The sequence below is a fragment of the Penicillium daleae genome (genome assembly GCF_028827525.1).
Source record: "Penicillium daleae strain IBT 16125 chromosome Unknown utg000007l_segment0_segment0, whole genome shotgun sequence".
NCBI lineage: Eukaryota > Fungi > Ascomycota > Eurotiomycetes > Eurotiales > Aspergillaceae > Penicillium > Penicillium daleae.
Genome location: NW_026623155.1, coordinates 1,470,113 through 1,495,117, shown reverse-complemented (window position 1 = coordinate 1,495,117; position 25,005 = coordinate 1,470,113). Strand labels below are relative to the sequence as shown.

The following is a 25,005-nucleotide window of genomic DNA, read 5'->3' as shown; positions in this document are numbered from 1 at the left end:
ATGGACTTGATTCTTTTCTATCTCAACCTTCGCACTTAGATCATCATGCTTCTCGCGGGTTTTCTGTATCCTGTAGTGATCAACCGGATCGTTCGTTTCTGCATCCACAGCAAGTGGATAGAAATATCCACGCCCTGTGTCCTCTATCGATTAAACCGCAACACCTCCATATACTGTCTAGCTGTATCCGTCCCCGCCGTAGCATCAATATCATCCTCAAACGGGACACTCCCCAGTCCCGCTCCAGCCAAGATTCCAACCTCATCTTGCACCTGCAATGCACCATCCCCCTTCCCCTTCCTCGCCTTGACAAGCTTCTCCTTAACTTCCTTCCCAACACCAGGAAGCAAAATCGCCTCCTTAGCCCCCGCAATCCCCAGCCGGCCCCAAAACTCCCGAATCAAAAACGCAGTCGCCACATACTCCGCATCAACATCCGCCTCCTCAAGCGCACAGAACGACATATCCACGCCCGAGTCCGCATCCTCACCAACCCCCAGCCCACCCCCATTCCCATTCCCAGAAAGCGAGTCCACAACCGACGGCCCCCGCCACTCAATCTCGACAATCGTCCCGCGAGGCCGAACATTCGGAACCGTCTGTCGCACATCACCCATTCGAACCCGGAAATCACCCACATCGTAGACAACCCCATTCGGCACCGTCACCGTCAAACGATGACACCAGAAGGGCTGGCACGCGTATGTGAAATGCTGGAAAAGCGTCTTATACGCTGGCGGCGGCACAGTAGTCATAACCATCGGCATCTCGGCCGTACTCGCGCCCTGGGACGTCACAGAGCCCGGTGATACATGGGGACCCTGGCCCGGAGACGCCGCGCTGACAAGTGGCGACGCTGACCCCGCGGGTGAAGCAGCGTTAGGCGGGTGGGGAGGGCTTCTCGGTTGGTTCGGAGGTGTAGATGAAGCCATGTGTTGGGTAGTGGCTTAGAGAGAGCAGTTGCAAGTAGCGGGGCTTTGGGGGACGCTGGCCTTGGGTTGTTGGGGTTGGGAGGAGCCCTGGTGTGTCGCGCATGAGTTTGTGGTCTAGGAACCAGCGGCCGATGGGGATGAGGTCTTCATCTGTGAAGGAGGCGCGGAGGCGCTCTGTTAGGGTTGTGAGGGTTGTTGTTGCGTTTGGGCTGGTGGGGATGAAGTAGACGCTGGGGTTGATGTTAGTTTTGAGGACGGGAGAGGGTGAAGTTAGATGTTGTGAGTGTACCCGGTGATTGGCATTTTAGAAAGTTTTGTGGTTGTGTATGGGGTCGCGGAGGTGAGGTTGGTGGTTGTTGGGGGTTGGTGGGAGGAGAGTGAATGCGATGGTGATGCACAATAGTCCCAGCAAGTTCCACTCTGGGTCGATAAACAGGAGCCCTCGAGGTAGATATATCAAGCGACAATTTGAACTCGGTTGATGAATGTAATTAGAGCTGGAGCTTACGCGCATCCAAGCAAGTGGCTCTCTTTCAGATGCCTTGTTTAGGTTGCAATTATTGAAGAGCAGTTGCTAACCCTGGTAATTGGTAAGCCTCATGTCTAAATATATTAGAAACCATAGACGCACCTGAGAAGCTCTATGATACAATCGTTAAGTTGTGTCATTGGAGTTGAGGATCTACAGAGGAAGTGATTTGGACCTGGTTCGGAGACGGAACTGATAGCGCGGTGCAAACAAGCCAAACACTTAACGTTGTGTAGCCAATGGCTATGGAGCTAGTCTACAGCAGACAAATAGTGATGACGGCTTGCTAAGGCATCCGCATTTGGGAATAGCTTCATGGCAGAGACACCATAGCAATGGTATCGTCAATCGATGGTGTGGTTGATGATCGCCTCGTGCTTCGGCTAGCGGGTCACGAGGCTGATGTTGCGGGACGACCTAGTTGATAAGGGTAGTTAGTTTTGCCCCGCAAACCCCCTATTCTTCATTCAGGTATCGAGTGAGCATTCTGTTATCCGTGCCTTTCTGCCCACCCAAAGCGCTTCCCGGTTTGGGTGCGCCCGCAATCCTGACCTTTCCGCAATCCTGACCTTTTTCCTACCAGTAGTCTTCTACTAGCCAATTCAACCACGAAAGATGCCTAAATCTACTACTTTTGATGAATCTCGCATAGCCGAGGCCTGCCAAATGGTTTTATCTCAAAGAAAGCCGAATATCACTAAGATTGCTCGCGAATTTGGCATAGATCGCAAGACGTTGACCAGACGCGTCGAAATGGCAAAATCGCCCATTACACCTAGCAAATCGCTTAAAAATATCCTGGAGCCACATCAGGAGAAAGCCTTGGTCAGCTGGATAGTTCAAATGCACGGCTGGAACCTACCACCTACCGCAGCGGTAGTAGGTGCATGGGCAAATCGCGTACTGGCGCGATCGGGCCAGCCGGATAGGCAGGTTGGTAAAAACTGGGCGTATAGCTTTATAAAGCGTCTACCAAAAGACCTTGGCCTAGGCCCTGTGAAGCAAAAGACTAAGGAACTGAGGCGAATCCAAGCGGAGGATGCAGGCCTTCTTCAACACTGGTACGACCAGCTAGAAATAGTCCTCCATGACGTTCCTGCTCGGCTAGTATACAACTTCGATGAATACGGGTTTCAACCTGGTCAAGGGCGAGCACGAAACGTTATTGGGGCTAAATCATCTTGCCCTGATCTCGCTGAGACTGAGAGAGGCGAAAATATCACTGCACTAGAGTGTATTGCTGCGGACGGCTGGCAGATAGACCCGCTCTTTATATTCAAGGGAACTGGCCGAAATCTTATGGAGGCCTGGTTCTACGGTAGCGAAAACCTCTCACCAGACACGATAACGGCTATATCTCCTAATAGCTGGATTTCTGATAAATTAGCCCTAGCCTAGCTAGGTTATTTTATTTAGTTGACTGCTCATCGTGTGAATCGGGGTGAAAAGCGCGTTCTTATATTCGACGGCTATAGCGCGTATCTTACACTCGAATTTCTTTAACTCTGCGAGGATAATACGATTATCCCCTTTGTATTTATACCGCATTCAACGCATATTTGCCAGCTACTTGATGGAAAGCCCTTCTTGAATTATAAGCAGCAATTTCGGTTGATAAATAATGAGCTGGCTTTCTGGGGTGGCCAGCCGTATAGGAAATCAGATTTCCTCGCGATTATCGGGCCAATTCGCAAGAAGGCGTTTACACAGCGAATTATCCGCGAATCCTTCAGAGATCGTGGAATCTATCCAGTTGATGGTAGTAAGGTTGTTGATGATCTTGCTAAGGAATTAGTGATTCCTGATCTATACGCACCAGATCTTCGCTTATAGGGCTCGTATATACTATCACCACCACTACCTAATCTCTCGTCTTCTAGTGTTGAAAATAGCCCTCCGAAATCTATCGAAGCACTATGTAAGAATCAGGCGAAGGTTACTAAACACCTCGAGGATCTATCAGATAAGATGCAGCGAAATCTATCGAGGTTGATGGCGCACCAGCGGGAGATAGCGGAGGAGCTTTCGATGACGCGGGATACAATTCAGCGTATAAGGGTCGCGCAGGCCCCAGTACGTCGAAAATACACCAAGCGGCAGGTTAAACCACTTAGCCAGACTAGTATATTAACTACACGCGATGCGAATCGATCGATTAAGACCAGGAAGGAGGAGGAATTGGCCAAGGAGGAAAGGAAGCTAGCTAAGCAGTTCAAGAAAATATATGGCTACGAACCCACACAGCGATCGGAGGAATCTATTCAGCGGGCAATTGCTCATGAGGAAGCGGCTAGGCAGGCAGGAGAGGTTTTTTTTTGTTGATAATTAGCTAGTTGGTTGGTAAATTTGACGATTTCTCTACAAAAAGGTCAGGATTGCGGAAAGGTCAGGATTGCGGGCGCACCCAAACCGGGAAGCGGTTTGGGTGGGCAGTAAGGCACTGATACACCGCGGGCTCCGGAATTATTAATCTACTCTACTTCTCTCCGGTATACGTTGTGTCGGACCTATATGGGCAGCGGTTCTATGTGAACTCTTTCCAAATACCCGGATGCGTGATCCTGTTTTCGCTATCACGACAGATTATCTCTGCCTTTCCCACTTCTTGTGGAACAACTCGGACCATTGCCAGTTTTTTGCTAAGCTGGAAAGAACTCTGAAGGTTCCAAATGGCCGGCCGTACATGGACAACACTAAACCCTTGGAGAACGCGAAGGAAAAACTCCACCATGCCTATCGAGTCAACCAGAGCGGCGAATATTGTGAAGGTATATATCTGATCTCTTTGAAGAACACATCAAACAAGCCTGGCACCAATGATCAAAATTGCAGAACGGAGCAAGACATGGTGATGATCGGCTGTATCAGCCTAACTAATTGGAATCATTGGACTCCAATTCACTCCACGGAACTATTTATCTCCATTTTGCCGGAATATCAAAACCAGGAAAACGCCACCGAAGCAGCTCGCGCCTTGTTACAGTTTGCGGAACAAAAGTACGGGCTTACGGAAGTTTTTGCATTCGTTCATTTCAATGGCTGTATCGGGGCTGCTCGAGCACTACTCGACAAGCTTGGCCTGCAAGATAAGGGGGTGGGAAGACGGTACGGACTTGCTGGTGTTATTTATGCAACAAGTATGATGAACAAGGAGATATTTATGGCACAAGGCTCTCCCATCCAATATGATGAAAACCTAATGGACCTTGCTGCATGAATGAAGAAGGTTCTGATTGAGATATGTTTAGTTATTGCTTCTGAATAGAGTAATAACCCAGATTTTGGTATTGGCTGTATTAAAGAATATTCTAGGGGTCCATTGACATACTTAATCGAATCAATAATGAGAAAGCACCTCTCCTGAGGGCTTTGATTTGCTGACTGGGTACCTCAAGTACAACGCAAGCGCAGGGTGACTAGTTAGTAAAATGCAGCGCGCTTGTTCTATCCAAAGAGCAGTTATCTCAACACTTTGACGGTTCAACTTAGTTCACCTACCTCCATGTTATCGTAATCTAGACCCTACGTACTTGTAAGGACCCGAACTCGAACCCGTAAAGTTGCGGTCTTGCGGATCCGATTTGGAGGTTGAGACTGCACACCATAGTAAACAGTAATTGCCTTATTTTCGCCAAGGAAATTAGAATTACCACGTCCGATGGGAGCAAATCCTAATCAAATGCTGGTGCAAAGTAAATTAGAAATCAGATGGAATCGTACAGATAGTTGAATATCTATTACTTTTGACCTAATCTGCCTAGGATTGGAAGAGATCTTGCGGGAGGAAAACGCATGATTGAGGATATAAGCCATAGATACCTATGCCCATTCGTGCCCAAAATTTATCTTTTTTTCAGTCATCTTGTACAACATGTTTCGCACCACATTTCCAACAAAATCTGTCTTGCATTTGACAGACAACGCCACAGTGTGTACAATGACGAGTCTTGCCAACCGCCTCAGCCTCGGTACTAACCGCGGCTTTTTGATCATTGTAAACATCATCTCTCGCAGAGACCTGCCTGGAATTGGTGGGAGTGGCATGCCCTGAACTGACATTGGATTCGCGATAAGCGGGAGGGTAAGACGGCGGCGGTGAGTTTTGAAGCTGTTGTAAGGGCTGCTGTGAAGAATCCGTAGACGACGAGGCTGTATTCGGGTTGGCGGAAACTGCCTTTTGTACCTCTTCCTGAACTAGACGCTGCGTCCGCTTTTCTTGTTCTGCCTCTTGTCGCTTTTGTGCCTCCACTTCTTGCCGTATCGCCATTTCACGCTGGTAGTCCAATGTCGCTTGTCTCTCCATTTCATGTCGCGCACTCATTCTCGACGCACCCACGAGAACAGCTGCCCCGAGAAGAGGTCTTCGTCTACGACCGTACATCGCTTAATACAGTTGAAAGGCGTGCGAGTGAGGATTTGGTCCGAGGGTTGTGCGGGGTACCGACGAAGTCAGACGATAGCGCGTTACAGAGAATAAAGGATGTCGGGTGATAGCATTTCATCGGATTTATTCAATCTAATAAAGAGATCCTGCAGCCAGTCTAGTCGTCATTGACTTTCCATATAAGGCTACAAATACACTGGTCAGTAGTAAGCTATTCCGAAAGTATAGTTACCCGACCCATTTGAGACTAGCTTATTAATCGAACTATGGTTTTACAGAACTTCTCAACTATTTACTCTTGGCACGCTCAATAAGTGAATCTCTCTCCTTGATTACGAAATTATCACTGGACGGGCCGCTCAGGTAACTCAGTGAGCAAAAGTGGCCTAAGGATGAGCACAAGAATCTAAAGGGACCACCAAGGATTGGCAGGCATTATGCCGTGTATATGGAAGTTTAATGGCAGGATGAGCATATTCTCCACTATAATATACATAGCATCGCCTTGCAGAATTTGATAATGTAGAGGCGCACAGAGTTTAGCTACCACCGGGCCATAGAACCCCCAGAACCCACGGGCCATCAAACATCAAAGATAGATAGAAACATCGTCCATGAAGCGCACAAATATACCGATGTTAATTAAGTACTCCTCGAGTAGCTAATTATAATTGATTATCTGTATCGCATAATTTCCTCATGAGGTCTCTTGAACTACAGATGGCGCCTGAACATGCGTCTCAATACACGTATAGAAATCTTCCCACGAAGTGACCCGCCTCCGGCAGATGATGCAACCCTCTGGAAGTGGCTCCTCCCTTTGACATGCATCCATCTCTTCTCTCTGAATATCTTTCTGATGTTGATCTTTCATATGAATCACGAACTTGTCTTTCCTTTGGAATGTCCTTGTACAATTGGACTCTGGGCAGACCAATCTGAATCGGGGGAAGTGCAGGTCCCTTACATGTCTCTGGAGAACATGTTTATTTGACGTTAGTGAAGAGCGATTACACAACGGGCACTGAAAGCAACGTCCATCGTCTGTTTCGCTCGGAATTTTCTCGGTGGGCTTTGAGGTTGGTGCCTGACTCTTATCCATGCCCAAAGAACCAGGGTACCTGGAAGGTACATGGTCGGATGCAAGGTCGGGCTTTGTGTGAAAATCCAGCGACTGGGAGGCTTCAGCTCCAGAGCGAGCCGCTGCTGTTAGAAGCAAATATATTGCCTCTTGCTGACTTTGGATAGCCCAGGCTAGAGGCGTACGACCTTCTGCGTCTTTAGAGTCAGGTCGAGCACCTTTTTCCAGCAGGAGCTTTACCACAACCATGTGTCCATTCTCTGATGCCCACGAGAGTGCAGTTCGACCAAGCCTATCACTGGCCTCAATGTTCACATCTCTCACCCGCAGGAGCTCGACCACCTCAACCCAGCCCTCGTAGCTTGCCCATAGAAGCGGTGTTCTGCCAAATTCATCTCTGGCCTCGGGGTCTGCACCCCTTTCAAGAAGAGATTTGACGATTTTATGGTGACCTCGATAAGCTGCCCATGAGAGAGGGGTTCGGCTATCGGTGTCTCTCGAATTTGGGTCGACATGTTGCTGTAAAAAGCAATTGACAACTTCAAGGTGGCCCATCGAAGCTGCCAATGATATTGGTGTCCGGCCGGTCTCGTCTTTGAGGCTTGTACCAACCCCGTGGTTCATGAAGAACTCTACCAATTCGGTATGACCATTGTATGCTGCCCAAGCCAGGGGCACTCGGCCCATCGAGTCCCTGGTTGAAGCAAGATCCGGATAATTCTTTAGGAGGCAACTAACCACGCTCAGTAGCCCAAAGTATGCAGCTAGATGTAATCCCGTGAATCCTGGAGGCACGTTCCGGTTATATCCACTGTGGGTGAAGTAACCACCGATGTAGAAGAGTCCTTGGACGCAAGCATTGACTTTGAGTTTGTTTCCAAGAAAATCAAGCAATAAACTCTCCTCTATCGGTTGATTGCGAGCGTGATGCCCCCAGTTCATACTTGCATACGAGTACAGAGGATATGTGTGGAGTCGTGCTTCGAAATTTGTCTGGCTGGAGCAGATGTCTTCATCGAAGATATCAAAGGATAGATAAGTCACACATGTTGTAGCGATCCGGCTGTGTGCATCCGGAAACCAGGTCGTCCACTTTCTCTCGAAATACTCCTTTGCCGTGGCGTGAACCAATCTGATCACGTCGCCCGAAGAACGTGCTACTGTTGTGACCAGGCCCGCACATGCGGATACAATGTCTTCCAAATCAGGCATATTGTCCTGGTAGAATTCTGACTCGCCCAGCTCCACTGCTAGTGCATTTCGCAGCTCCATGGCTGTGAGCGGTCTTTTTGCACAGGTTATCCACGATAGAACTTCTTCGGCTAGCTCTCGCTGGTCTGGGACTTGACCTTGAATTCGTTCCATGGCTTTATCGTATGCGGTATCGTATGCAATGTTGTAGTGACTAGCAACGCTTGTCAAATCGCTGAGCTCCTGTTTCAGTTTCCTCGGCGACGACTTGTGTTGCAAAGATTCTAGCATAAGTCGTGCAAGAAGGAACCTAGCTGGTCGTCAGCATGGAACTCACTGACTCGAGACTCCGTAAAACTACTGTAGTGCGGAGAATAGCTCACATTCCATCAGCAGCATCAGTAATTTTGTGAACAATATCATCTTGTAATTGTGGATTCCGCGATACGAATGAAGGTAGCATGCTTAAATTGCCCCTGAGATACTCAATCACATCTGGCATAGCGGCACGAATCTCAAAAGTCGGCTTGTTCTTAAACCTAACGGTTATCTCCGGAATCAATCTCGAAGTTGCCAAAAGGTTGAGATTGCTTGGCGACTGAAGCTCCAATATTATATCCAAAAGCCGTGCTATCGTGGAGAAATGGCATTCATCTAGTGCATCAATGACAATATAAGCCCGCGAAAGCCGAGTCAGAGTGAATCTTATGCTCGCGAAGTATTCGTCAAGCGACGGTCGCGTCCCCCGACTCTTGTATTTCTGATACAAACTTTTGAGACTTTCAGGGATTTGCGGCAAATTATGGGCTAGCTGTCGCAGAAGACAAGCAAGCAAGCTCTCTATCTTTTGGCTCTGATCGTCATGCGTCTGGAAGCTGCAGAAGAAATATGCAATGCCAACACTAGAGTCATTTTCGTAGCGAATGTTCAACTCTTCGATCATCATAGATGCCAGAATCGATTTTCCCGCTCCAGGAATACCAGGGCAAAACAGCGTCGCTCCAGGTTTCGATACCCAGTCCTGAAACTTGGACGATTCAAGAAGCCATTCCCCAGTGCCTGGCTGACGCTGACTGACATACTCACTTTGCACTTCTGCATAACCCGTAGACGATAACCAGTCCAGACAAGCCTGATGCTGCGCAACTTTCTGGTGCTCCAGCAATTCTACGACGTTGTCGCGGGTGATGCGGCCATTGATGCCCTTGAGGAGGTTGATGTTGTGGCAAACCCGGTCCTGAAGATCCCGGATTTCATCCTGATCCCATCTCAGTCGTTTCCAGGCCTTCTTGACACCATGACCCGTATCTATGTCTTGGTATCGCTCAAGTGTTCTTTCAATTTCGGCAAGTACATTTCCACAGCTGGTCGCTATCTTGCGTATATCGTCCTTCAGCTGGTTGTCGAGCACTGCGTTGGTCAAGGAGAGATCTTCATCATGTACCACGATAGAGAGGTTGCGAACTCTAGTTACTTGGCATGAGAAAAAGCGCTTTCGAAAATCCCAGGAGAAGATGGATGTCATAGGAAATGCTCAAACCGTACTGCTCGGAGAGCGCATCAAACTGTGCTGGCGCATCAACAAATCGTTTTCGAAGCTTGTTGGCTTGCTCGAAGAGGGTGAGAAAGTCTCCGATGCTGAAGCCGAAGCTCATAGTGACTTCACATTTGCTAATAGAGTCTCATCGGCAGATACTTGAAGGAAAACATCTCAAAAAGTGGGAAGTACAGCTGGTATTCTCGAGCGGGGTGACCAAGCGATTGACACAGACACTTGTGAAAGCGGGCGTTCTTAACCGATTGGACAACCTTGTCCGAGCTTCGGAGCAGCCGGTGAACGAGATGGAATTGACGGTGCGCGTCGTAAATCCTCAGGATTAGTGAAATAGAAAGAACCAACTAAGTCAATCCAGATGAAATGTCCAATTAATGCCGATCTGTTAATGCAAACTCTATATGCAATACCCGCTACGCCTACCCCATAAGCTCAATGCACCGAATGTTAATCGCAAACCCCACCCAACTATATGAACCAAAAAGCGCCTAAACATGCCTCTAACAAAATGCAAACTATCACTGCAACTCCAGCCTAATCACCATGGGCTTTAGAAAAAGTCTTGTTCAGAAAGCCACTGCGAGTCCATCGCGTAAGCAACCAGATCAGCTGCGCAGCACATATCCTCGTGACCGTGCTCGAGATCCAAGAGGTCAAGGACAAACTTCAGTCTATCCTCGAGAGTTCGTTTAAGCTGTGAGACTCGGGCTTGAATGTCCTTGGTTTGTCGCTTCCTAACAAGATCACCTTCCAAGCTGATATCTTTCATCTTAAGCGGCTTGCCCTTTGCCTGCGGGCTCATCATTACTCGGTTGGGCGAACAAGTCGCAAGAGCTTTCCGTTCTGGCTGGGCAGTAGGGATTGTTGGCTCGGGCTTGCGGTTCTTCAAGAGATTCTTGAGTAGGAAGAGCAGCCAGACGAGATTCGTGCGCGGCGCGTACTCGGCCCAGATACCTGGGACGTCGGGGGTTTCCTCTGTTTCAGTCGGGATGCCAGTGTAGACTGTTGCCCGCATATAGCGATATGTGTCTCTCAGCAGAGCCTCATCCTCATCTTGGCCGATTGCATCGAAAATCTGGCGCTTGTCTAGATCGGACGATGTAATCTCTACGACACCCTCTGGGTCATCCGGTAGATCAGCTAGACGTAGGCCAGCGCGGGAGAGCGAGTAGTCAATGATGGTGGTCTCGAGGCGGCTGTGTCCAAAGCCGCTAGCCGAACCGTGGCGAGCAATATCGAGTTCCGTTGGTGGTTCCATGTTGCCATCTGGCCGAGTGGACCGGATACAAACATTGCCCAAGTGAAGATCGCGATGCTAACGACAGTCAGAAATACACTTCGCACTCGCGTCAAGTTGAATTAACTCACCTCGAACATGGCATATTCCTCAGCCCGGGCCAAAGCCATCGCCACACCCCAAAAGATATCGTAGATCTGAAAAACTGAAGACCAACAAAACTTCTCCAACTCACACCCGGCATCATCCATCTCAATAATAGCCCACATCTGAGTATCCGGATACGCCTTCTTACTAGACGGATCTGGATTCCAACAATCGTCATTCCTCTCCTTATAATCTTCCCACGCATTTTGGAACGACTCCGGAAACCGCCCCTGCACAACATGAATTTCCCTGAACCGCGCAAACCCCGGAATCGGATCCAAATACTTCAGCATCTTGACCTCGGAGACAATTTCCGCAACAGAAGTGAACTTCTTCGAGCGCGGTCCGCGTTGTGCGCAGAGCGGAACCACCTTAAAGACACCGTCGCCGTATGCACGGAGTCTGGCTAATTTGGACTTGGAGACGGGGGGTCGGGAGGATTCGTCGCGGAGGTGGAGTTTGTAGACTTCGCCGTAGGAGCCTTCGGCGAGTTTGGCAACGTGGAACATTGTTGCGGAGCGGGAGGCCCATGTGCTGAACTTCTGGATGCTTTGGGATGCAATCGGGGAGAGGGCTTCGTTGAGGATGGGGCGGACGTAGGCGTTTGCTTTGGTGTCGTGGAAGAACCCGGATGATCTTCGCCCGGTGGGTTGAAATTTCTTCTTTCTCGGTGTTCTCATTTCTGTAGCCGGAATATCCTCCTTTTTCTGTTGAGTTTTTGATGCCTTCTTTCCGGATTGGCGGCAGATTCGAACTTCCACCATTGTCTCGTAGTTTTTTGGTTTGGTCGGCGGCGCTTCGGTCGACGAGTGTTCACAGGAAGAGTCAAGAGATTCGGGCGTAGTTGCTGGGCTGGCCGCTTTCTCGTTTGATGATCCGACCTCGGTTGTCGTGCCTTGCTTGGCCTCGTCCGCCTTCGCTGCTGTATCGTACTGCTGAGGGTCCTCGTCATTGATTGACACCTTAGCCAGCTTCGTCTGAAGAGCCTCGACACTGTCATCCATATTTGTGGAAGCAAGATTTACTCTTGCCGGGCTCTTCTGCTCAAAGACAGCTCTTGGTGCATTATTGCGTCTTTTGCCATAGACCTTTCGTTGCACCGTTCTGGTGGTGGGTTTTCGAGGCTCCATTGGTGTCGCGTGACCCGTCAGGGACGAGGAAGGTCGGGTCGACATGGACCCTAGAGTAAACAAGGACCTTGTATGCTGATATATTTATGGGGTTGAGCTTGTCGAGCTGTGGATGTTGGGATTGAAGAGGAGATGGTGTTAACTGCTGCGATTCTCGATCGATTCAGACGATTTAGGATGTATTGACGTTTAGCCAAAAGTGGCTTAGCGCATCGTTGCCGTGGAACGATCAAGCTCGGCATGTGACCGATCACGGGATTGCCCTGCCGAGTTGGACGGAGTATACTTGCCATATTTGCGCCACTCGGACTGCCATTTTCATGATCTGAACAAATTCGTAGAGCATCCAATATACTCAGACTCTCGCCAGTATAGTACTGCCCCAAGTGTGGAATACAGACTATTGCGAGGAACAGTTTCTATGCTTTACACTGAAGTGGTCCGTGCTTTGCAGCTTCATGGAAGCAACTTCAATTTGACTCACTACTAGGCACAGCAGTGTGTAAATGAAATCTGGAAGATCGTATTCATGGCTAATTTCCATTGCCTTAAGTTCTATTAAGCTGATGGTCCGAGTCCAGGTCGATGCCGAGAATCCTGATCGAACTGAAGGAACAAAGGAGGACTCTCTTTCGAACCAAGTTTGGCGGATCCACCATATATATCATGGCGTCCGTGAACCTGTGTAGGTATTCAATAATAACGCAAGAAAGGCAAAATAAACCCTTAGTAGGAGTTCTCAACCTATGAGGCTGCTTTGCGATACTGGTTATGGGCCACTGAGTGTATAATCAAGGTTCGGGTCAAAGTAGTCTTGTTGACGACTATTTTTGCCGATGGACCTGCTGCATGCAAAACGAGGTCAACTTGCACGAGAATACTCCGTACAGTAGAACAGTGTTAAGACGTGCATAACGGGACCCTCTCAGGCCCCTCCCCCTTACGCTCCACTGCGGCAATCATTCGCTGGCCAGAAAACATGATCCATCTGTCCGTGGGCTGGGCCCTGGACTCTTCGGACTTTGACTCGTGTACCCCGTAGTCCCGATCGGCATAGCTCTTGGCCCTTTCTGGCCCGCGTTCGACCGCGTAGGGCAGGCTGGTCGGGCGTTTTTGTTTTGCGTCGCGTCCAATACTCGACGGATGTATGTAGTCCGTATGAATTCCCCCTTTCCCCCGGTCTGCGACTGGGCGGGCCCATTTCCAAGACTTAAGCGGCCAGCGGAAGCACCTATGCAAAAGAAACTGGGGCAGGGAATGTGAATGGCTCCGGGAAGACTCTAAGTGGGAAGGCCTTCGGGGCTGGTCGGAAAGGGTGGGCCCTGGCAAGAGTCGAGCAAAGTGACGTACTCGGAGATCCGGGCGCAACCAGGATGAATTAAATCACCGAAGACAAGGCCTGTTACATTTTAGCATGAGACTAGTAGATTATTCAAATTCAAGAATACTCATATCAAGGCCAACGGAACTGGAAAAACAAAGAAAAAGTGAAGCCGTGGGTGATTTCCAAGAGAGCCGAGTTTGGTGGTGTGGTCGGGGCACGCGAGGGCCTGAGACCGAAACCGTGACCCTCGGGAAGCCTCTGCGCTTTTTTTCACGTTCGCTTTTCTCCTGCTTTACTTTCTCGCCTTCGCCTCCACACCCTCCCTCCTCCTCCCCCTCTTCCCCTTTCAATACTGGGTTTCTTCCTCTCTCCTGCGCTCACTTTAATCGACACGGTTTGCTTATCCGCTTCTTTCTCAATGCGCGGGCATGGCGTTCAACTTCAACTGGTCGCCGTTGATGGCAGACGCGGGCTTTTACACTCGCGCCCAAGATCTGCTCACTGCCGCGCTCAATAAATCCCCCAAAACCGCCCATCATCGTCGATGATATTATCGTGACCGAGCTGAACCTGGGTTCTATGCCCCCCGACTTGGAGATTTTGGAGATCGGTGACCTGGCCGAGGATCGCTTTCGCGGCATCTTTAAGATGTCTTATTCCGGCGACGCTTTCTTGACCCTCAAGACCCGCGTTCAAGCCAACCCACTCAACACATACCTCCTCACAAGGCCTGCATTTGCATCGCCGAAGCCTCTAGCTGCTGCGTAAGTTTCTTACCATCCTGCGCGATTCGGCCGCCGAGTTTTATGCCGTATATTTCCCCTGGCTAACTCTTGCCATCACCTATAGAACTCCCCTCACCATCCCTCTCCAAATTACTCTCTCTGATTTCAAACTCTCCGGCTTCGTGATCCTCGTCTTCTCCAAACAAAAGGGCATCACCGTCGTCTTTCGCAATGATCCCCTCGAGTCCCTCAAGGTCTCGTCGACGTTCGATTCGATCCCATTCGTGCGCGACTTCCTACAAAAAGAAATCGAAGCTCAACTTCGCATCCTGTTTATGGACGAGCTCCCCTGCCATCATCCACCGATTGTCGCTTCGCCTGTGGGTTCCCGAATATCGCGCTGGGGAAGACATCAAGACTCAGGATGACAACACGGAACCCGCTACTGAGGGTCCCGGCCAAGACCCATTGGCAAGCCCCCCGCAGGACCCCGTTGATGCGATGGGAAATGCCTTGAATGAATCGGAAATCGCGTCGCTCTCCTTGGACTCATCCGTCGAGACCCATTCGCTGTTTTCGCAGAAGAACCTCCTCCGTCTCGCCGCGCTGACAGATTCCCAGCGGACGCTGTCGCTCTTTACCCCCTCCATCCAAGAAGTCGTGTATCGCGCATGGACATCGCCCGTTGACCCCAGCGAAGCCGCCGCGAGCATCGTTTCCCCCCTCAGCCCGACGCTCTCCCGAACGCATTCGCAAATCGGCAGTATGGTCCCGTCAGTTCACGAGACCGCTAGCGTCGCCTCTTCGCTCAGCCGCCCTTCTTTATCCTCTGCACACTCATTCAGCAGCTATGGATTGACTTTGGGAACAGGACGTCATTCCAAGGCTCACTCCCGTAGGCGAAAGAAGCGTGTGGTGGATCTGCGTCGACCCAAGACGACCGATGACGCCATGAGCGTGAGCGACGACAGTGCCTTGACAGAATCCTCGAGCCCGCCATCCATATACTCTGCACCGTTGCCCGTCGTGAATGAACAGTCCGACGACCCAGTGACCCCACCTTTGTCCCCTGAGACCGACTCTCAATTGCCGATGATTCCAGAGCGCTATCGGACTAGCATATCGCGACCGACCCTTCGGCGCAGCACTTTGACTCGCGAACCCGAAGATCCATCCTACTCCATCGAGACCATCCGTCCTCCCAAGGCAAATGATGTGGAGGCAACTCCGCGTGCTACTGTGCGTGATTATCAAAACGAAAAGGCCGAAGCGGGTCCCTCATCAGGCACCGCCCGGCCCCCATTGCCTGCTACCATTCTTCCATTCACCACGGAAGACAACTCAACCGGTGACGCTGTCGATCCCTTCCTGGTCGAACGTCTGGCTGGCGAAATTGCCCGTCGAATTCGGGACGAGAAACTCATGGCAAACAACGCCTGCAGCAACTTCTGGTCTCGCGCCCAGGACGACGCACCTCCCCCGGCTTACGGCCACTAAATCTGATGCGCCACGCGCATCGCCACGCTCCTTACCCACATTTTCCTCTCTTCTCTTCCTCGAGCAAGACTCGAGCTTTTAATGACCGCTACGACTTTTATTTGTTTACTTGTCTCATTTAGGTTGTTCATTTTCTATTGCGTTGCTTGAAAGCGGGATTGTACAAAAATTTGGGCTCTTGCGAAGCTTTGGCGTCGATTCTTTTTTTCACCTTTTTGATGCTTTTTTCGCGGGATACCACCAGTACTTTTGTACAATCGTTGGATTCGGGATATAGGTTGGGATATACGGGTATTGGATTGGAAGATGAATATTTCACACCTTTTTTCTCTCTTCACCAATCGTATCTTCCTCGTTCGTACTTTTGGCGTAGTCACTGACAGCTGCCAGTCAACCCAAACCTTGGCATTGACTGGGTCTTATCGCGGGTGGTTCGTAAAGTTCGTACGCACCGCCTAAAACTGCCCCCCGGAGATTTCGTGGGGCCGCTAACAGCCAGCCCAGCTTTAGCTCCGCACTTCATTTCTTTCCACCTCCTTTCCCTTCCACCCACCATCGTGTCACCATTCCAACCATGGCGGGCGTGTTCAAGAACATGTTTGGCTCTCAGCCCTCGGGAGCTGCCAACCCAGACGATGGTAGGTCTCTCTGGGCGCAATTGGCCCTTCGTGCCGCCGCAATGGCAATGGCAATCCGAGACTAACGACCGTTCCATAGACTTCGCCGACTTCGTCGAGGCCCCGAACCCGTCTCCTGCATCGCTCGTCGCCGATACCACCACCATCCCGGCCTTTAGCACGCCGGGTACCGTCCCTTACACGAAATGGTATCGGGTCTGGGAGCGCACCTCGCCTAGCGACTTCATGCAGGAGGCCATGATCATGCCTTTCATCCTGGTTGTTGTCCTGTTCCATCTCTGGGGCACGCGCACGAACCGCCGCAAGGCGCGGGACTGGGCCAAGGCTCACATCCCGGCCTTGCAGAAGGAGTTTGCCGTCGTCGGCTTCGATGGCATCTCCCGCTCGGGACCTGAGGAGATCACCGTGGAGCTGGCCAACCCGGAGAAGCTGCTGAAGGAGAAGTCGGCGCACGAGTTCGCCGCGTATGCCACTGGTCGTCAGAATGTGGCTTTCGTCGATGTCGCTCTCACTATGCCTAAGCGGTACAACCCTCTTACCTACATCATGGAGTATGCCTTTAGCTTCTTCTTCGAGAGCTGGGATGCCCCCACCGAGAAGTATGAGGCTCTGATGTACGCTTTCGATGGCAAGGAGAAGGATCTGGTCCCTGTTATTGCTAAGGATACTTCGTCTGTGAAGGTGGCCAACTCGACCTACGATGGTTTCATCTGGGCTGTTGTCCACAAGAGCCACATGCGCAAGTTCCGCACTGACCGCTATGACGCTTCCATTACTTTCTCCAAGGATCACCCCAAGCTCCCATCCTGGGTGACCGTGATGAGCGAGAGTGCTGAGATTACTGAAACCCTGCTCACCCCAGAGCTTATCCAGGCTATCGAGCAGGCTGGCAATGACTTTGAGTTCCTGATTGTGACCGACCAGCCCATTGACAAGCCCACCAAGTAAGCTTATACCACCAGGTGATTCTCTAGTCATTCTGCTAATAGCGACATCAATCCAGGATCGACGAGACCGTCCCTAAGAAGCGCATCCAGCTCTCCGTCAACCTCTCATCCGGCTACTCCTCGACCCTCCCCCTGTTCAACCAGTTCCTTCGCTTCCCCGACAAGCTCGTCTCCGTCGCCCACTGGCGCGGTGAGGTGATGCGCAAGATTCGCAACGTCCGCGATGAAGAGATCAAGAAGCTGCGTCGCGTCGAGGAGGAGGAGAAGGCCGAGGAGCGCAAGCTGGCCGCCGAGAAGATCAAGAAGGAGGAGCGCGAGCGTCTGCTCCGCGGTATGACCGCCGAGGAGCAGCGTAAGTACCTTGAGCGCGAGAGCCAGAAGGATCAGCGCAAATCGATGAAGAAGTACTCCCGCAAGGGTTAAACTTGATACGACGGAGGGACTGGGCCCGATGGAACGGGCAGACATACAAGAGGAGGAACTGTGGTGGGAGATGGATATGGAGACGGGGGATCTGGGGAAACGTTCACCTTCTTTTTCCCGCTCGTTTGGACAGAAGGCGAGCAAAGCGAGGGGAATTGTCTTACTCTGCCTTACCTTTTGATACCTTTGCGCTCCCCCAGGTGTATTCATATGTGATACTATTTGTCGACAGATCCGGTGGCTGGTTGTTCTTTTTGGCAACGGCGGGTGAAATTGCTAATTTTCAATGGAAGTTTTTACTTATTTCGCGTCTTTACAAACTATGGAAATGGAGATGGATACTTGTAGTAGGAAGTGCCGTGGCCGTACTTGCCTGGCCATCCCATCTCGCAGCTCTACTTATGATAGACTTCATTCGACTAAACCATCGAACTCCATCCCCCTCATTCTATTTAATCCCTGCCCATTCAATCCTTTCATTTCTTAATACCAGCCATGCATCCCCTCAATCTCCTTCTCGTGACCTTTCTCTCCACAGCAGCCCTCTCTTCCGCAGCAGCAATCCCTCAACCTACAACCCCAGCACCAATCCTACCAATCCGTACAAACCAGGACAATAATACCACCCAACTGCCTTACGGAGTAGTCCTAAACCACTGCACAGTCACAAACACAATCGCAATCGCCTTCGACGACGGACCCTACATCTACACAGAGCACGTCCTCGACATCCTCGCCAACGCCAGCGTCCACGCAACATTCTTCTTCAACGGCGACTGGAAGGGAAATATCTACGAGTTAACCCATATCGTCAAGCGCACATTTGCAGAGGGCCATCAAATTGGTTCCCACTCGTACGTCTTCGCCCCAGTTCCACCTTATCCCAGGCCAACCGACCCATTCTCTTCTCAAAACTACATCTACATCCCAACTAACCGGGTTCCCCACGCTACACAGATGGAGCCATCTAAACCTAACAACGATCCCTTACAACAAAATCCACTCCGAAATGACCACCCTCGAATCCGCCTTCCACCGCATCCTCGGCTTGGTACCCACATACACGCGCACGCCCTGGCTGCACGTCAACGAGCTGGTCCTTTCTGCAATGACGGACCTGCGATACCACGTTGTCGGGGCGAGTATTCTCACAGACGATAAAACGAATGATTCACCGAGTGGGAGGGCGCGCAGTTTGCAGTTGTTTAGGGAGGGGTTGGAGGGTGGTGGGAGTATTGTGCTTGCGCATGATTCGCAGGAGAATACGGCGTGGGGGTTGGTGGGGGATATGATTGGGGAGGTGCAGAGGAGGGGGTTGAAGGGTGAGCTTTTTTTTTCAAGTCTTTTGGTTTTACCCTTTTTGAGTGTGTCTTTGAGGCTGATTGATTGCGGGTAGCTGTTACTGTTGGCGAGTGTTTGGGGCATTCGTCGGAGCTTTGGTATAGATCGGGGTAGACTGTGTGTTTGAGGGCGAGAGTTGGTGCCTCGCTCATTAGCGTCGTGGGTATTTGGTGCTAAGCACGGAGGAAGTGCAAGGACTGGTATTATTATGCTGAGCTATTCTTACTGCTGAAATGGGAGTTGATGGTTCGCCAGGGCCTTGTATAAACTGCCACGGTCTATGGATGGCGCACATGGGTTTACGTCATCCAGAGTAACCTTAAAACTAAAATGGATGTCCTCCAGACTTCTTCACCTTGTCCCTACTAGCCATGCATTATGAAACACGCAATCAATGGCAACGTCTGGCACAAAATCAGAAATCTCTTTCTGACTCCCTGGCTTGCTCTCCGAAACTGCTGTGCTAGCTGGGCCGTATTGATGCCAGCCACAACCCGGGAGAGCGACGAATATACATTCCCGCCAGGTCCACCTGCAGGCCAAGGGCGTAATTGAAGCAGTTTGTGGTTTAGAGTACACGGATACTCACTGAGGTAAATTACACATCCCTCTCTGCATGATTGCATGATCTACAACATTCCAACTAAGTTCCTACACAGTTCACACAATCTACATCAACCCCAAACCAAAACTAGACAAGAACAAATCAATGCCCATCTAAATTCTAGCCTCTATCCCATATATACGTCTAAAAACGAGAAAGGCCTCAAATCAACAAAAGGAAATTCATCAAAACATGAAACCAAAAGAACCCGCTTACTGCTTGCCAAAGATCTTGACACGCTCCTCAACAGGCTTCTGCACCTTCTCGCCAGCAGCCTCCTCGTTGCTACCGAAGATAAGCTGGGAGATGAGACGCCAGTCGGTGGGGATGTTCCAGTTTTGGGCGACGGGGGTGTCGATGAGGGGGTTGTAGTGCTGCAGGTTGGCGCCGAAGCCGAGGGATTGGAGGCCTGTCCAGACTTCGGAGAACGAAGGGTGTTAGGTTGGCTTGCGATTTGAAGTCGTGGGGGATGGGGGTGTTTCTTACGGAAGTACTGGTGCATGGCGTTGGAGTGCTCAGCCCAAGGCTCGAAGAGGTCCTTGTAAATGGCGAACTTTTCTTGGAAGGGCCCGATGTGGGCGGGATCTTCGTAGAAGAGGATCTATATGTGTAGGGGGATGGTTAGTATATGGTTTTCTTGTAAGTTGTATTGCAATTGCAAGTGCAAGGACAATTGATGCTGTCATGTTTGAAACAAGACTGATAGACATGGCAGGAAACATACAGTGCCGTAGCCAGCCTTCATACCCTGCAGCTTGGGCAGAGTCTGGTTCTGGAAGAGCTGCTCAGGAATAGTTCCAGCAGCGACGAGACCCTTGAAAGTCTCAATGTTGATATCCCAGAGCTGATCGTGCTCCTCATGGAGCAGGACAACCAGACGGGTAGACTGGGTGTTGAACGAGCTGGGCACGTGCAAGATAGCGGCATTGACGAGCTCCTCGATCTTGGAGTCGGGCACGGGGCTGTTCTTGCCCAGCTTATAGATGGTGCGGCGGGACTGGGCCGCTTGGATGAGGGCGTCGGTGGTGGACATGGTTGTGGCTGCTGGGGAAGAAGTTGGAGAGGACGAGGAGAAAGATCGTCGTTGGAGAGGCAGATGCCTTTTTATCTGTGATGACGGGGTTGGGCCAGCGAATGCATATCGAGTGCACGTGGTGGAGCCGAAGGACCGGCAGATGGAGTGGAGTTTGGAAGCGGATCGAAGTGTACGAGAAGCCATTATAATTGATTGTGCAGATGATGCTGGATCATGGGGTAAAAAAGCTTCTTATATGCAAGAGTAGTGTCCTCGGTAGTTCTTGCTGGTGGGTCCGAGGCAATTCCACTTGATATCTGGAATGGCTTGGCTAAGGAGAAGTAATTGATGACTGAAGGGTTTGCAAATATTTAAAGTAGGTATTTTGGGAGATGATAGTCCAAATCAGTTGGAGGAGAGACACAAAAATAAACTTAATTCCGGCGGTCGGTGGGTCTGTGAGGAAATGCGGAATTACGGAGCGTTCGCTGAATAATGCATATCTCGGCCGGATTGCAGGTTTTTCTGTGTTAATCAGCATTGAGATCTGGACACCCGGCCGTCCTAGACACCCCAAAACATCATACTAAATGCAATTTCTTTGGTCATAGTATATCAACAACAAGAAGTTAGTTTTGTTCGATTTTTAATAATGGTATAGCATTTCTTAGCATTAGAAATAGCATGGCATAACTAAGGTATACAGAAAATTATTATTTACTTGCGTTACCAAAAATACGCTCTGGTCTAGCGACGCCGATATATATCTCTATAGTGTGAAGCCTTAATTCTTATTAACCTAGTAAATATATTTGGAGAGACATATTAAGTACTACGATAACGTTATGCCTAGTACCAAGCCTTGAGTGCTGAAAAACCAAGTTGTAAAATATCGCATTCACTATAGTGTTTTGGGTGTCCAGATCGGCCGGGAATTACGTTAACTAAGTTACTGTAGTTAGTTAGTTAACTAGTTAGTTACCCACGGGATCCATGGAATAATCCGAGTCAATAATTCCTACAAAGGCAGTTTAGAAACATTTTCGAACCCATAGGGAAGTTATTCTTCCAACATGAAGTTTACAAGTCTACACTTTTATAGTGGGAGAATATGTACGTATGCGGGCGCTAAAGTAAGTGCTGACGGGATTCAGGTACTAAAAACCTTCAGTCCCGATTTAAGGTACAGTAGCAGGTTACCTAAGTTAATGCATCCAATGCTGACGGACAAGGTCCCGTGACTGCCAAGTTCCTCGGCGTCAGAAAGATAATCAACTCGACAGTTGACTGCATCCAGTTAACAGTAGTATCACCTGCTACGAGGCTTCTGCAGAGACCACGATCGCACATCCCGCATGTGCTGGACATGAATCCAGAGATCTATGAAATCTTGGCATAGCAAGCCAAGAAGAGAGCTTATCGGATCTCGCCTTTGACCCGAACCCCGGCACCACTCCCGAATTACGCTATGAATCAGCCATCAGGAGACAAAAAGAAAAAGTGGGGGGGGGGGGGGGAAACACCGATTCTCCGACTTTTGGAGCACACACAGTCCACACACAATGGTGACAGGATTGGTCTCATCCCAGACGTGGCTGCTGACTACAGTACAAACTAATCTCACAACAGGATGAAAGCCTTACTCAGATAACGGGCAAATTGGAGGTGAGAATTGGCGAGGACCTCCTCCCCATTGGCCTAGAACCGGCCAAGGTTCGAAGCTAATGATTCAAACCATATTTTTAGCCTTTTTTAGTGCCTTATTCTCGGACACAATATCCTGAACGAGGCAGCACAATGGGTTGGAAATGATGTTCCGAGCCAACCACTTGGGGCAATTCTCCATTTACTGAAGATGGTGAATCAATAGACCCTGATGGACGGCTGGGAAGGCCGAAAGAGGCTCAACTGGCCAGGCCTGGCCAGCTTACGCCGACTGTACATAAAGTCTTGGACTTTGTCATCATGGACGACGATTTTCTGGTTTTTTCTCTCTCCCTTTCTTAGTTCTTCAATTCAACTCAAAACCCACCGTATACATTCACTCGTTTACCTTTTGGACAACTTTGCCCAGTCCGACCATTCATTTACCATCCATCCAATCCAAGATGCAGTTCAAGCTCCTCGCCGCCCTCCTCTTCTCCGCCACGGCCCTTGCCGCTCCCCAGGCTACCGGCACCTCGTCAGACTCGATGGACGCGGCCGCCCTCCTCGCCTCGGTCCCCAACTCCATCCTGACCGTCATCGAGACCGCCGTCCCGGTTAGCTTTTTGAACGACATCATGGACCCAAGCTCCCGCTCCTCCCTGATCGCCCAGATCGAGGCCGGTACCCTGCCTGCCTGGTACAGCAGTCTGCCCAACAGCGTCAAGGCCTGGGCCACCAGCGCCTTCTTCAATGCCGAGGCCTCGGCCACCGATGCGGCTGCCAGTGGTGCGACTGCCACGGGCTCTGGCTCGACCGCCAGTGGTTCGGCTCCCTCGGCTAGTGCGGCCGTGAGCAGCGCTGTTCCTTCGGCTTCAGCTGCAGCTAGCTCCAATTCTGCTTCGGCTTCGTCAGCTGCTGCTTCTGCTACTTCAAGTGGTGGTGCTGCCCCGGTTGCGACTGGTGGTGTTGCTATGAGCATGGTTGGTGCGGCTGGTATTCTGGGCCTTGCTCTGGCTCTGTAGGAGGTGGTTGTTTGAGTCATTGAGAGTGGCGCCCTCTTTTGGGACTACTTTGATAATGTATAAACCGCTATACTCACATACAACCAATTATCTTTAATACTTATTACCGTCCTACCGTGTTTAGCTTTCGCTGGGTTTGCGTGATACGAGCTGTAGTGCAATTAACCTCTGGATGCAGATCACGGGAGATGTGACCTGTAAACAAAGGGATATCACCACTAAATGCATCTCATTCTCTACTGATCTATTTCCTCATCGCCCGAAACACAACCAAGTCCCGCACAGGAGGATCCATCCACGCCAACTCCGCCCCGCCAACCAACGTCTCAATCTCATCAAACCCACACTTCTGAAGCACCCGGATCGACGGGTGATTCTTTGCATCCACCTTGGCCTCGATATAAGGCGCATCAGGTCTAAGCGTGAAATAGTGTCGCACGAAAGCAGACACCGCCTCCGTCGCGTAACCCTTACCCCAAGCCGAGGGGTGGAAGATATACCCCAATTCTGGCACGGGATCATCCTTGTGGACGCCTACGATCCCGATGACTTGGGATTGCTCACAGCTTGGGGGCTCGATTGAATGCCCCGTGGCAGGCGAGCCGCGAATGAAGACGCCGTAGTTGTCGATGCCCGGGCGGTTTTTGTCATGGAGGATGCCGGTTATCCTGCCCTTTGTTTCTTCGATGGTTTTGCAGACGCCCCGTGAACTGGATTTGGTTAGAGACTGGATGTGGATATAGCGTGGTTATTGATGAGTTGATATCGTGACTCACCTCCATTGCGTTGTATCCGGGTCTGACCAGATGCGGTGGAAGCCCTCGAGGTGGGCGAGATCGATGGGCTCCAGCGTCAAACGTGCTGTCTCCATTGTGGGTGGTTGTTTGGTGTATTATATGCAGGGGTGTGGACTGTGCGCTGGAACTTCTTAAGAGGAGATCAAGAGTTATATAGAGTGCGAGACGAGCGACTAGGAAATGTCAAAGAGGTTGAATCTATGGATACGGGCGCTTGGGGGTCCGCTAGTCTGGAGAGACATGACACATGCAGCTACGAGGTTTCGTGGGGTTTACGAATATAGTTCTTATCGACATGATCTTAAACTAGCCATAAAGGCTACACGAATCAAGACTAAAAGTAAGCTGAGTACACTGACAAATTCAATTTAATTCTTCTCGAAGCCTAGAAATTCAAGACGGGTTCTGTGCGAGTTTTATCGGTCGGTTAGCTCGCCAATTCCTTCCCGGTTGTACCGCCGCTTGGCTTCGGAGTCTCGGGTGGGAATGATTTCCGGGCGCTTGTCTTCGGCTGGAAGTATATAAAGGGATATTGAGATGGAACAGCAGACACATTCATAGTTAGGCCTGTTAATGGTCATCTCAAGCTTCAGGATGTGATAGTTGCAAAATTTCATAACTTGGCAAACTTTCTCCCCCCACGAATCGAATTCGCGCGCTCTAACTTTCCATATCAACCCCATTGATTGTCCATCCTCGTCCCGGAATGCCTAACAGCTTCATCCCAATGTCGCACCCATCAAACAACACACTCAATATTGTCAAGATCTTGAAGAGAACTTTGCCAATGAATTCTTTGGATGACTGTGCATAACTCGCTGGATATAAAGATATAACAC

The 25,005-nt window shown here is 50.3% G+C and overlaps 11 protein-coding genes across 11 annotated transcripts; 5 read left to right on the top strand and 6 right to left on the bottom strand.

Moving 5' to 3' along the window:
- Positions 1–143: 143 nt before the first annotated feature.
- Positions 144–932, bottom strand: N7458_007702 (uncharacterized protein; the record flags this gene model as incomplete). Its single annotated transcript, XM_056911084.1, has 1 exon — positions 144–932. One exon carries the CDS (start codon positions 930–932, stop codon positions 144–146), a length of 789 nt encoding a protein of 262 aa, XP_056763910.1.
- Positions 933–4,190: 3,258 nt separating this feature from the next.
- Positions 4,191–4,678, top strand: N7458_007701 (GNAT family N-acetyltransferase; the record flags this gene model as incomplete). Its single annotated transcript, XM_056911083.1, has 2 exons — positions 4,191–4,229; positions 4,409–4,678. 2 exons carry the CDS (start codon positions 4,191–4,193, stop codon positions 4,676–4,678), a joined length of 309 nt encoding a protein of 102 aa, XP_056763909.1.
- A 636-nt stretch (positions 4,679–5,314) lies between these two features.
- On the bottom strand, positions 5,315–5,782 carry N7458_007700 (uncharacterized protein; the record flags this gene model as incomplete). Its single annotated transcript, XM_056911082.1, has 1 exon — positions 5,315–5,782. The coding sequence occupies one exon, from the start codon at positions 5,780–5,782 to the stop codon at positions 5,315–5,317; it is 468 nt and encodes a 155-aa protein (XP_056763908.1).
- A 760-nt stretch (positions 5,783–6,542) lies between these two features.
- On the bottom strand, positions 6,543–9,772 carry N7458_007699 (ankyrin repeat domain-containing protein; the record flags this gene model as incomplete). Its single annotated transcript, XM_056911081.1, has 3 exons — positions 6,543–8,427; positions 8,501–9,590; positions 9,658–9,772. 3 exons carry the CDS (start codon positions 9,770–9,772, stop codon positions 6,543–6,545), a joined length of 3,090 nt encoding a protein of 1,029 aa, XP_056763907.1.
- Positions 9,773–10,222: 450 nt separating this feature from the next.
- N7458_007698 (uncharacterized protein) lies at positions 10,223–12,231 on the bottom strand (the record flags this gene model as incomplete). Its single annotated transcript, XM_056911080.1, has 2 exons — positions 10,223–10,987; positions 11,041–12,231. 2 exons carry the CDS (start codon positions 12,229–12,231, stop codon positions 10,223–10,225), a joined length of 1,956 nt encoding a protein of 651 aa, XP_056763906.1.
- A 1,697-nt stretch (positions 12,232–13,928) lies between these two features.
- Positions 13,929–15,732, top strand: N7458_007697 (MDM34 family protein; the record flags this gene model as incomplete). Its single annotated transcript, XM_056911079.1, is given in 4 exon segments — positions 13,929–13,964; positions 13,976–14,274; positions 14,360–14,519; positions 14,542–15,732. 4 exon segments carry the CDS (start codon positions 13,929–13,931, stop codon positions 15,730–15,732), a joined length of 1,686 nt encoding a protein of 561 aa, XP_056763905.1.
- A 574-nt stretch (positions 15,733–16,306) lies between these two features.
- Positions 16,307–17,740, top strand: N7458_007696 (CCDC47 family protein; the record flags this gene model as incomplete). Its single annotated transcript, XM_056911078.1, has 3 exons — positions 16,307–16,370; positions 16,450–17,314; positions 17,374–17,740. The coding sequence occupies 3 exons, from the start codon at positions 16,307–16,309 to the stop codon at positions 17,738–17,740; spliced, it is 1,296 nt and encodes a 431-aa protein (XP_056763904.1).
- A 495-nt stretch (positions 17,741–18,235) lies between these two features.
- On the top strand, positions 18,236–19,195 carry N7458_007695 (chitin deacetylase; the record flags this gene model as incomplete). The annotated part of the gene is made up of 3 exons (XM_056911077.1): positions 18,236–18,594; positions 18,698–19,062; positions 19,137–19,195. The coding sequence occupies 3 exons, from the start codon at positions 18,236–18,238 to the stop codon at positions 19,193–19,195; spliced, it is 783 nt and encodes a 260-aa protein (XP_056763903.1).
- A 702-nt stretch (positions 19,196–19,897) lies between these two features.
- N7458_007694 (nitroreductase family protein) lies at positions 19,898–20,904 on the bottom strand (the record flags this gene model as incomplete). The annotated part of the gene is made up of 3 exons (XM_056911076.1): positions 19,898–20,103; positions 20,172–20,286; positions 20,410–20,904. 3 exons carry the CDS (start codon positions 20,902–20,904, stop codon positions 19,898–19,900), a joined length of 816 nt encoding a protein of 271 aa, XP_056763902.1.
- A 1,904-nt stretch (positions 20,905–22,808) lies between these two features.
- Positions 22,809–23,369, top strand: N7458_007693 (uncharacterized protein; the record flags this gene model as incomplete). Its single annotated transcript, XM_056911075.1, has 1 exon — positions 22,809–23,369. The coding sequence occupies one exon, from the start codon at positions 22,809–22,811 to the stop codon at positions 23,367–23,369; it is 561 nt and encodes a 186-aa protein (XP_056763901.1).
- Positions 23,370–23,613: 244 nt separating this feature from the next.
- On the bottom strand, positions 23,614–24,240 carry N7458_007692 (GNAT family N-acetyltransferase; the record flags this gene model as incomplete). Its single annotated transcript, XM_056911074.1, has 2 exons — positions 23,614–24,079; positions 24,146–24,240. The coding sequence occupies 2 exons, from the start codon at positions 24,238–24,240 to the stop codon at positions 23,614–23,616; spliced, it is 561 nt and encodes a 186-aa protein (XP_056763900.1).
- Positions 24,241–25,005: the final 765 nt, after the last annotated feature.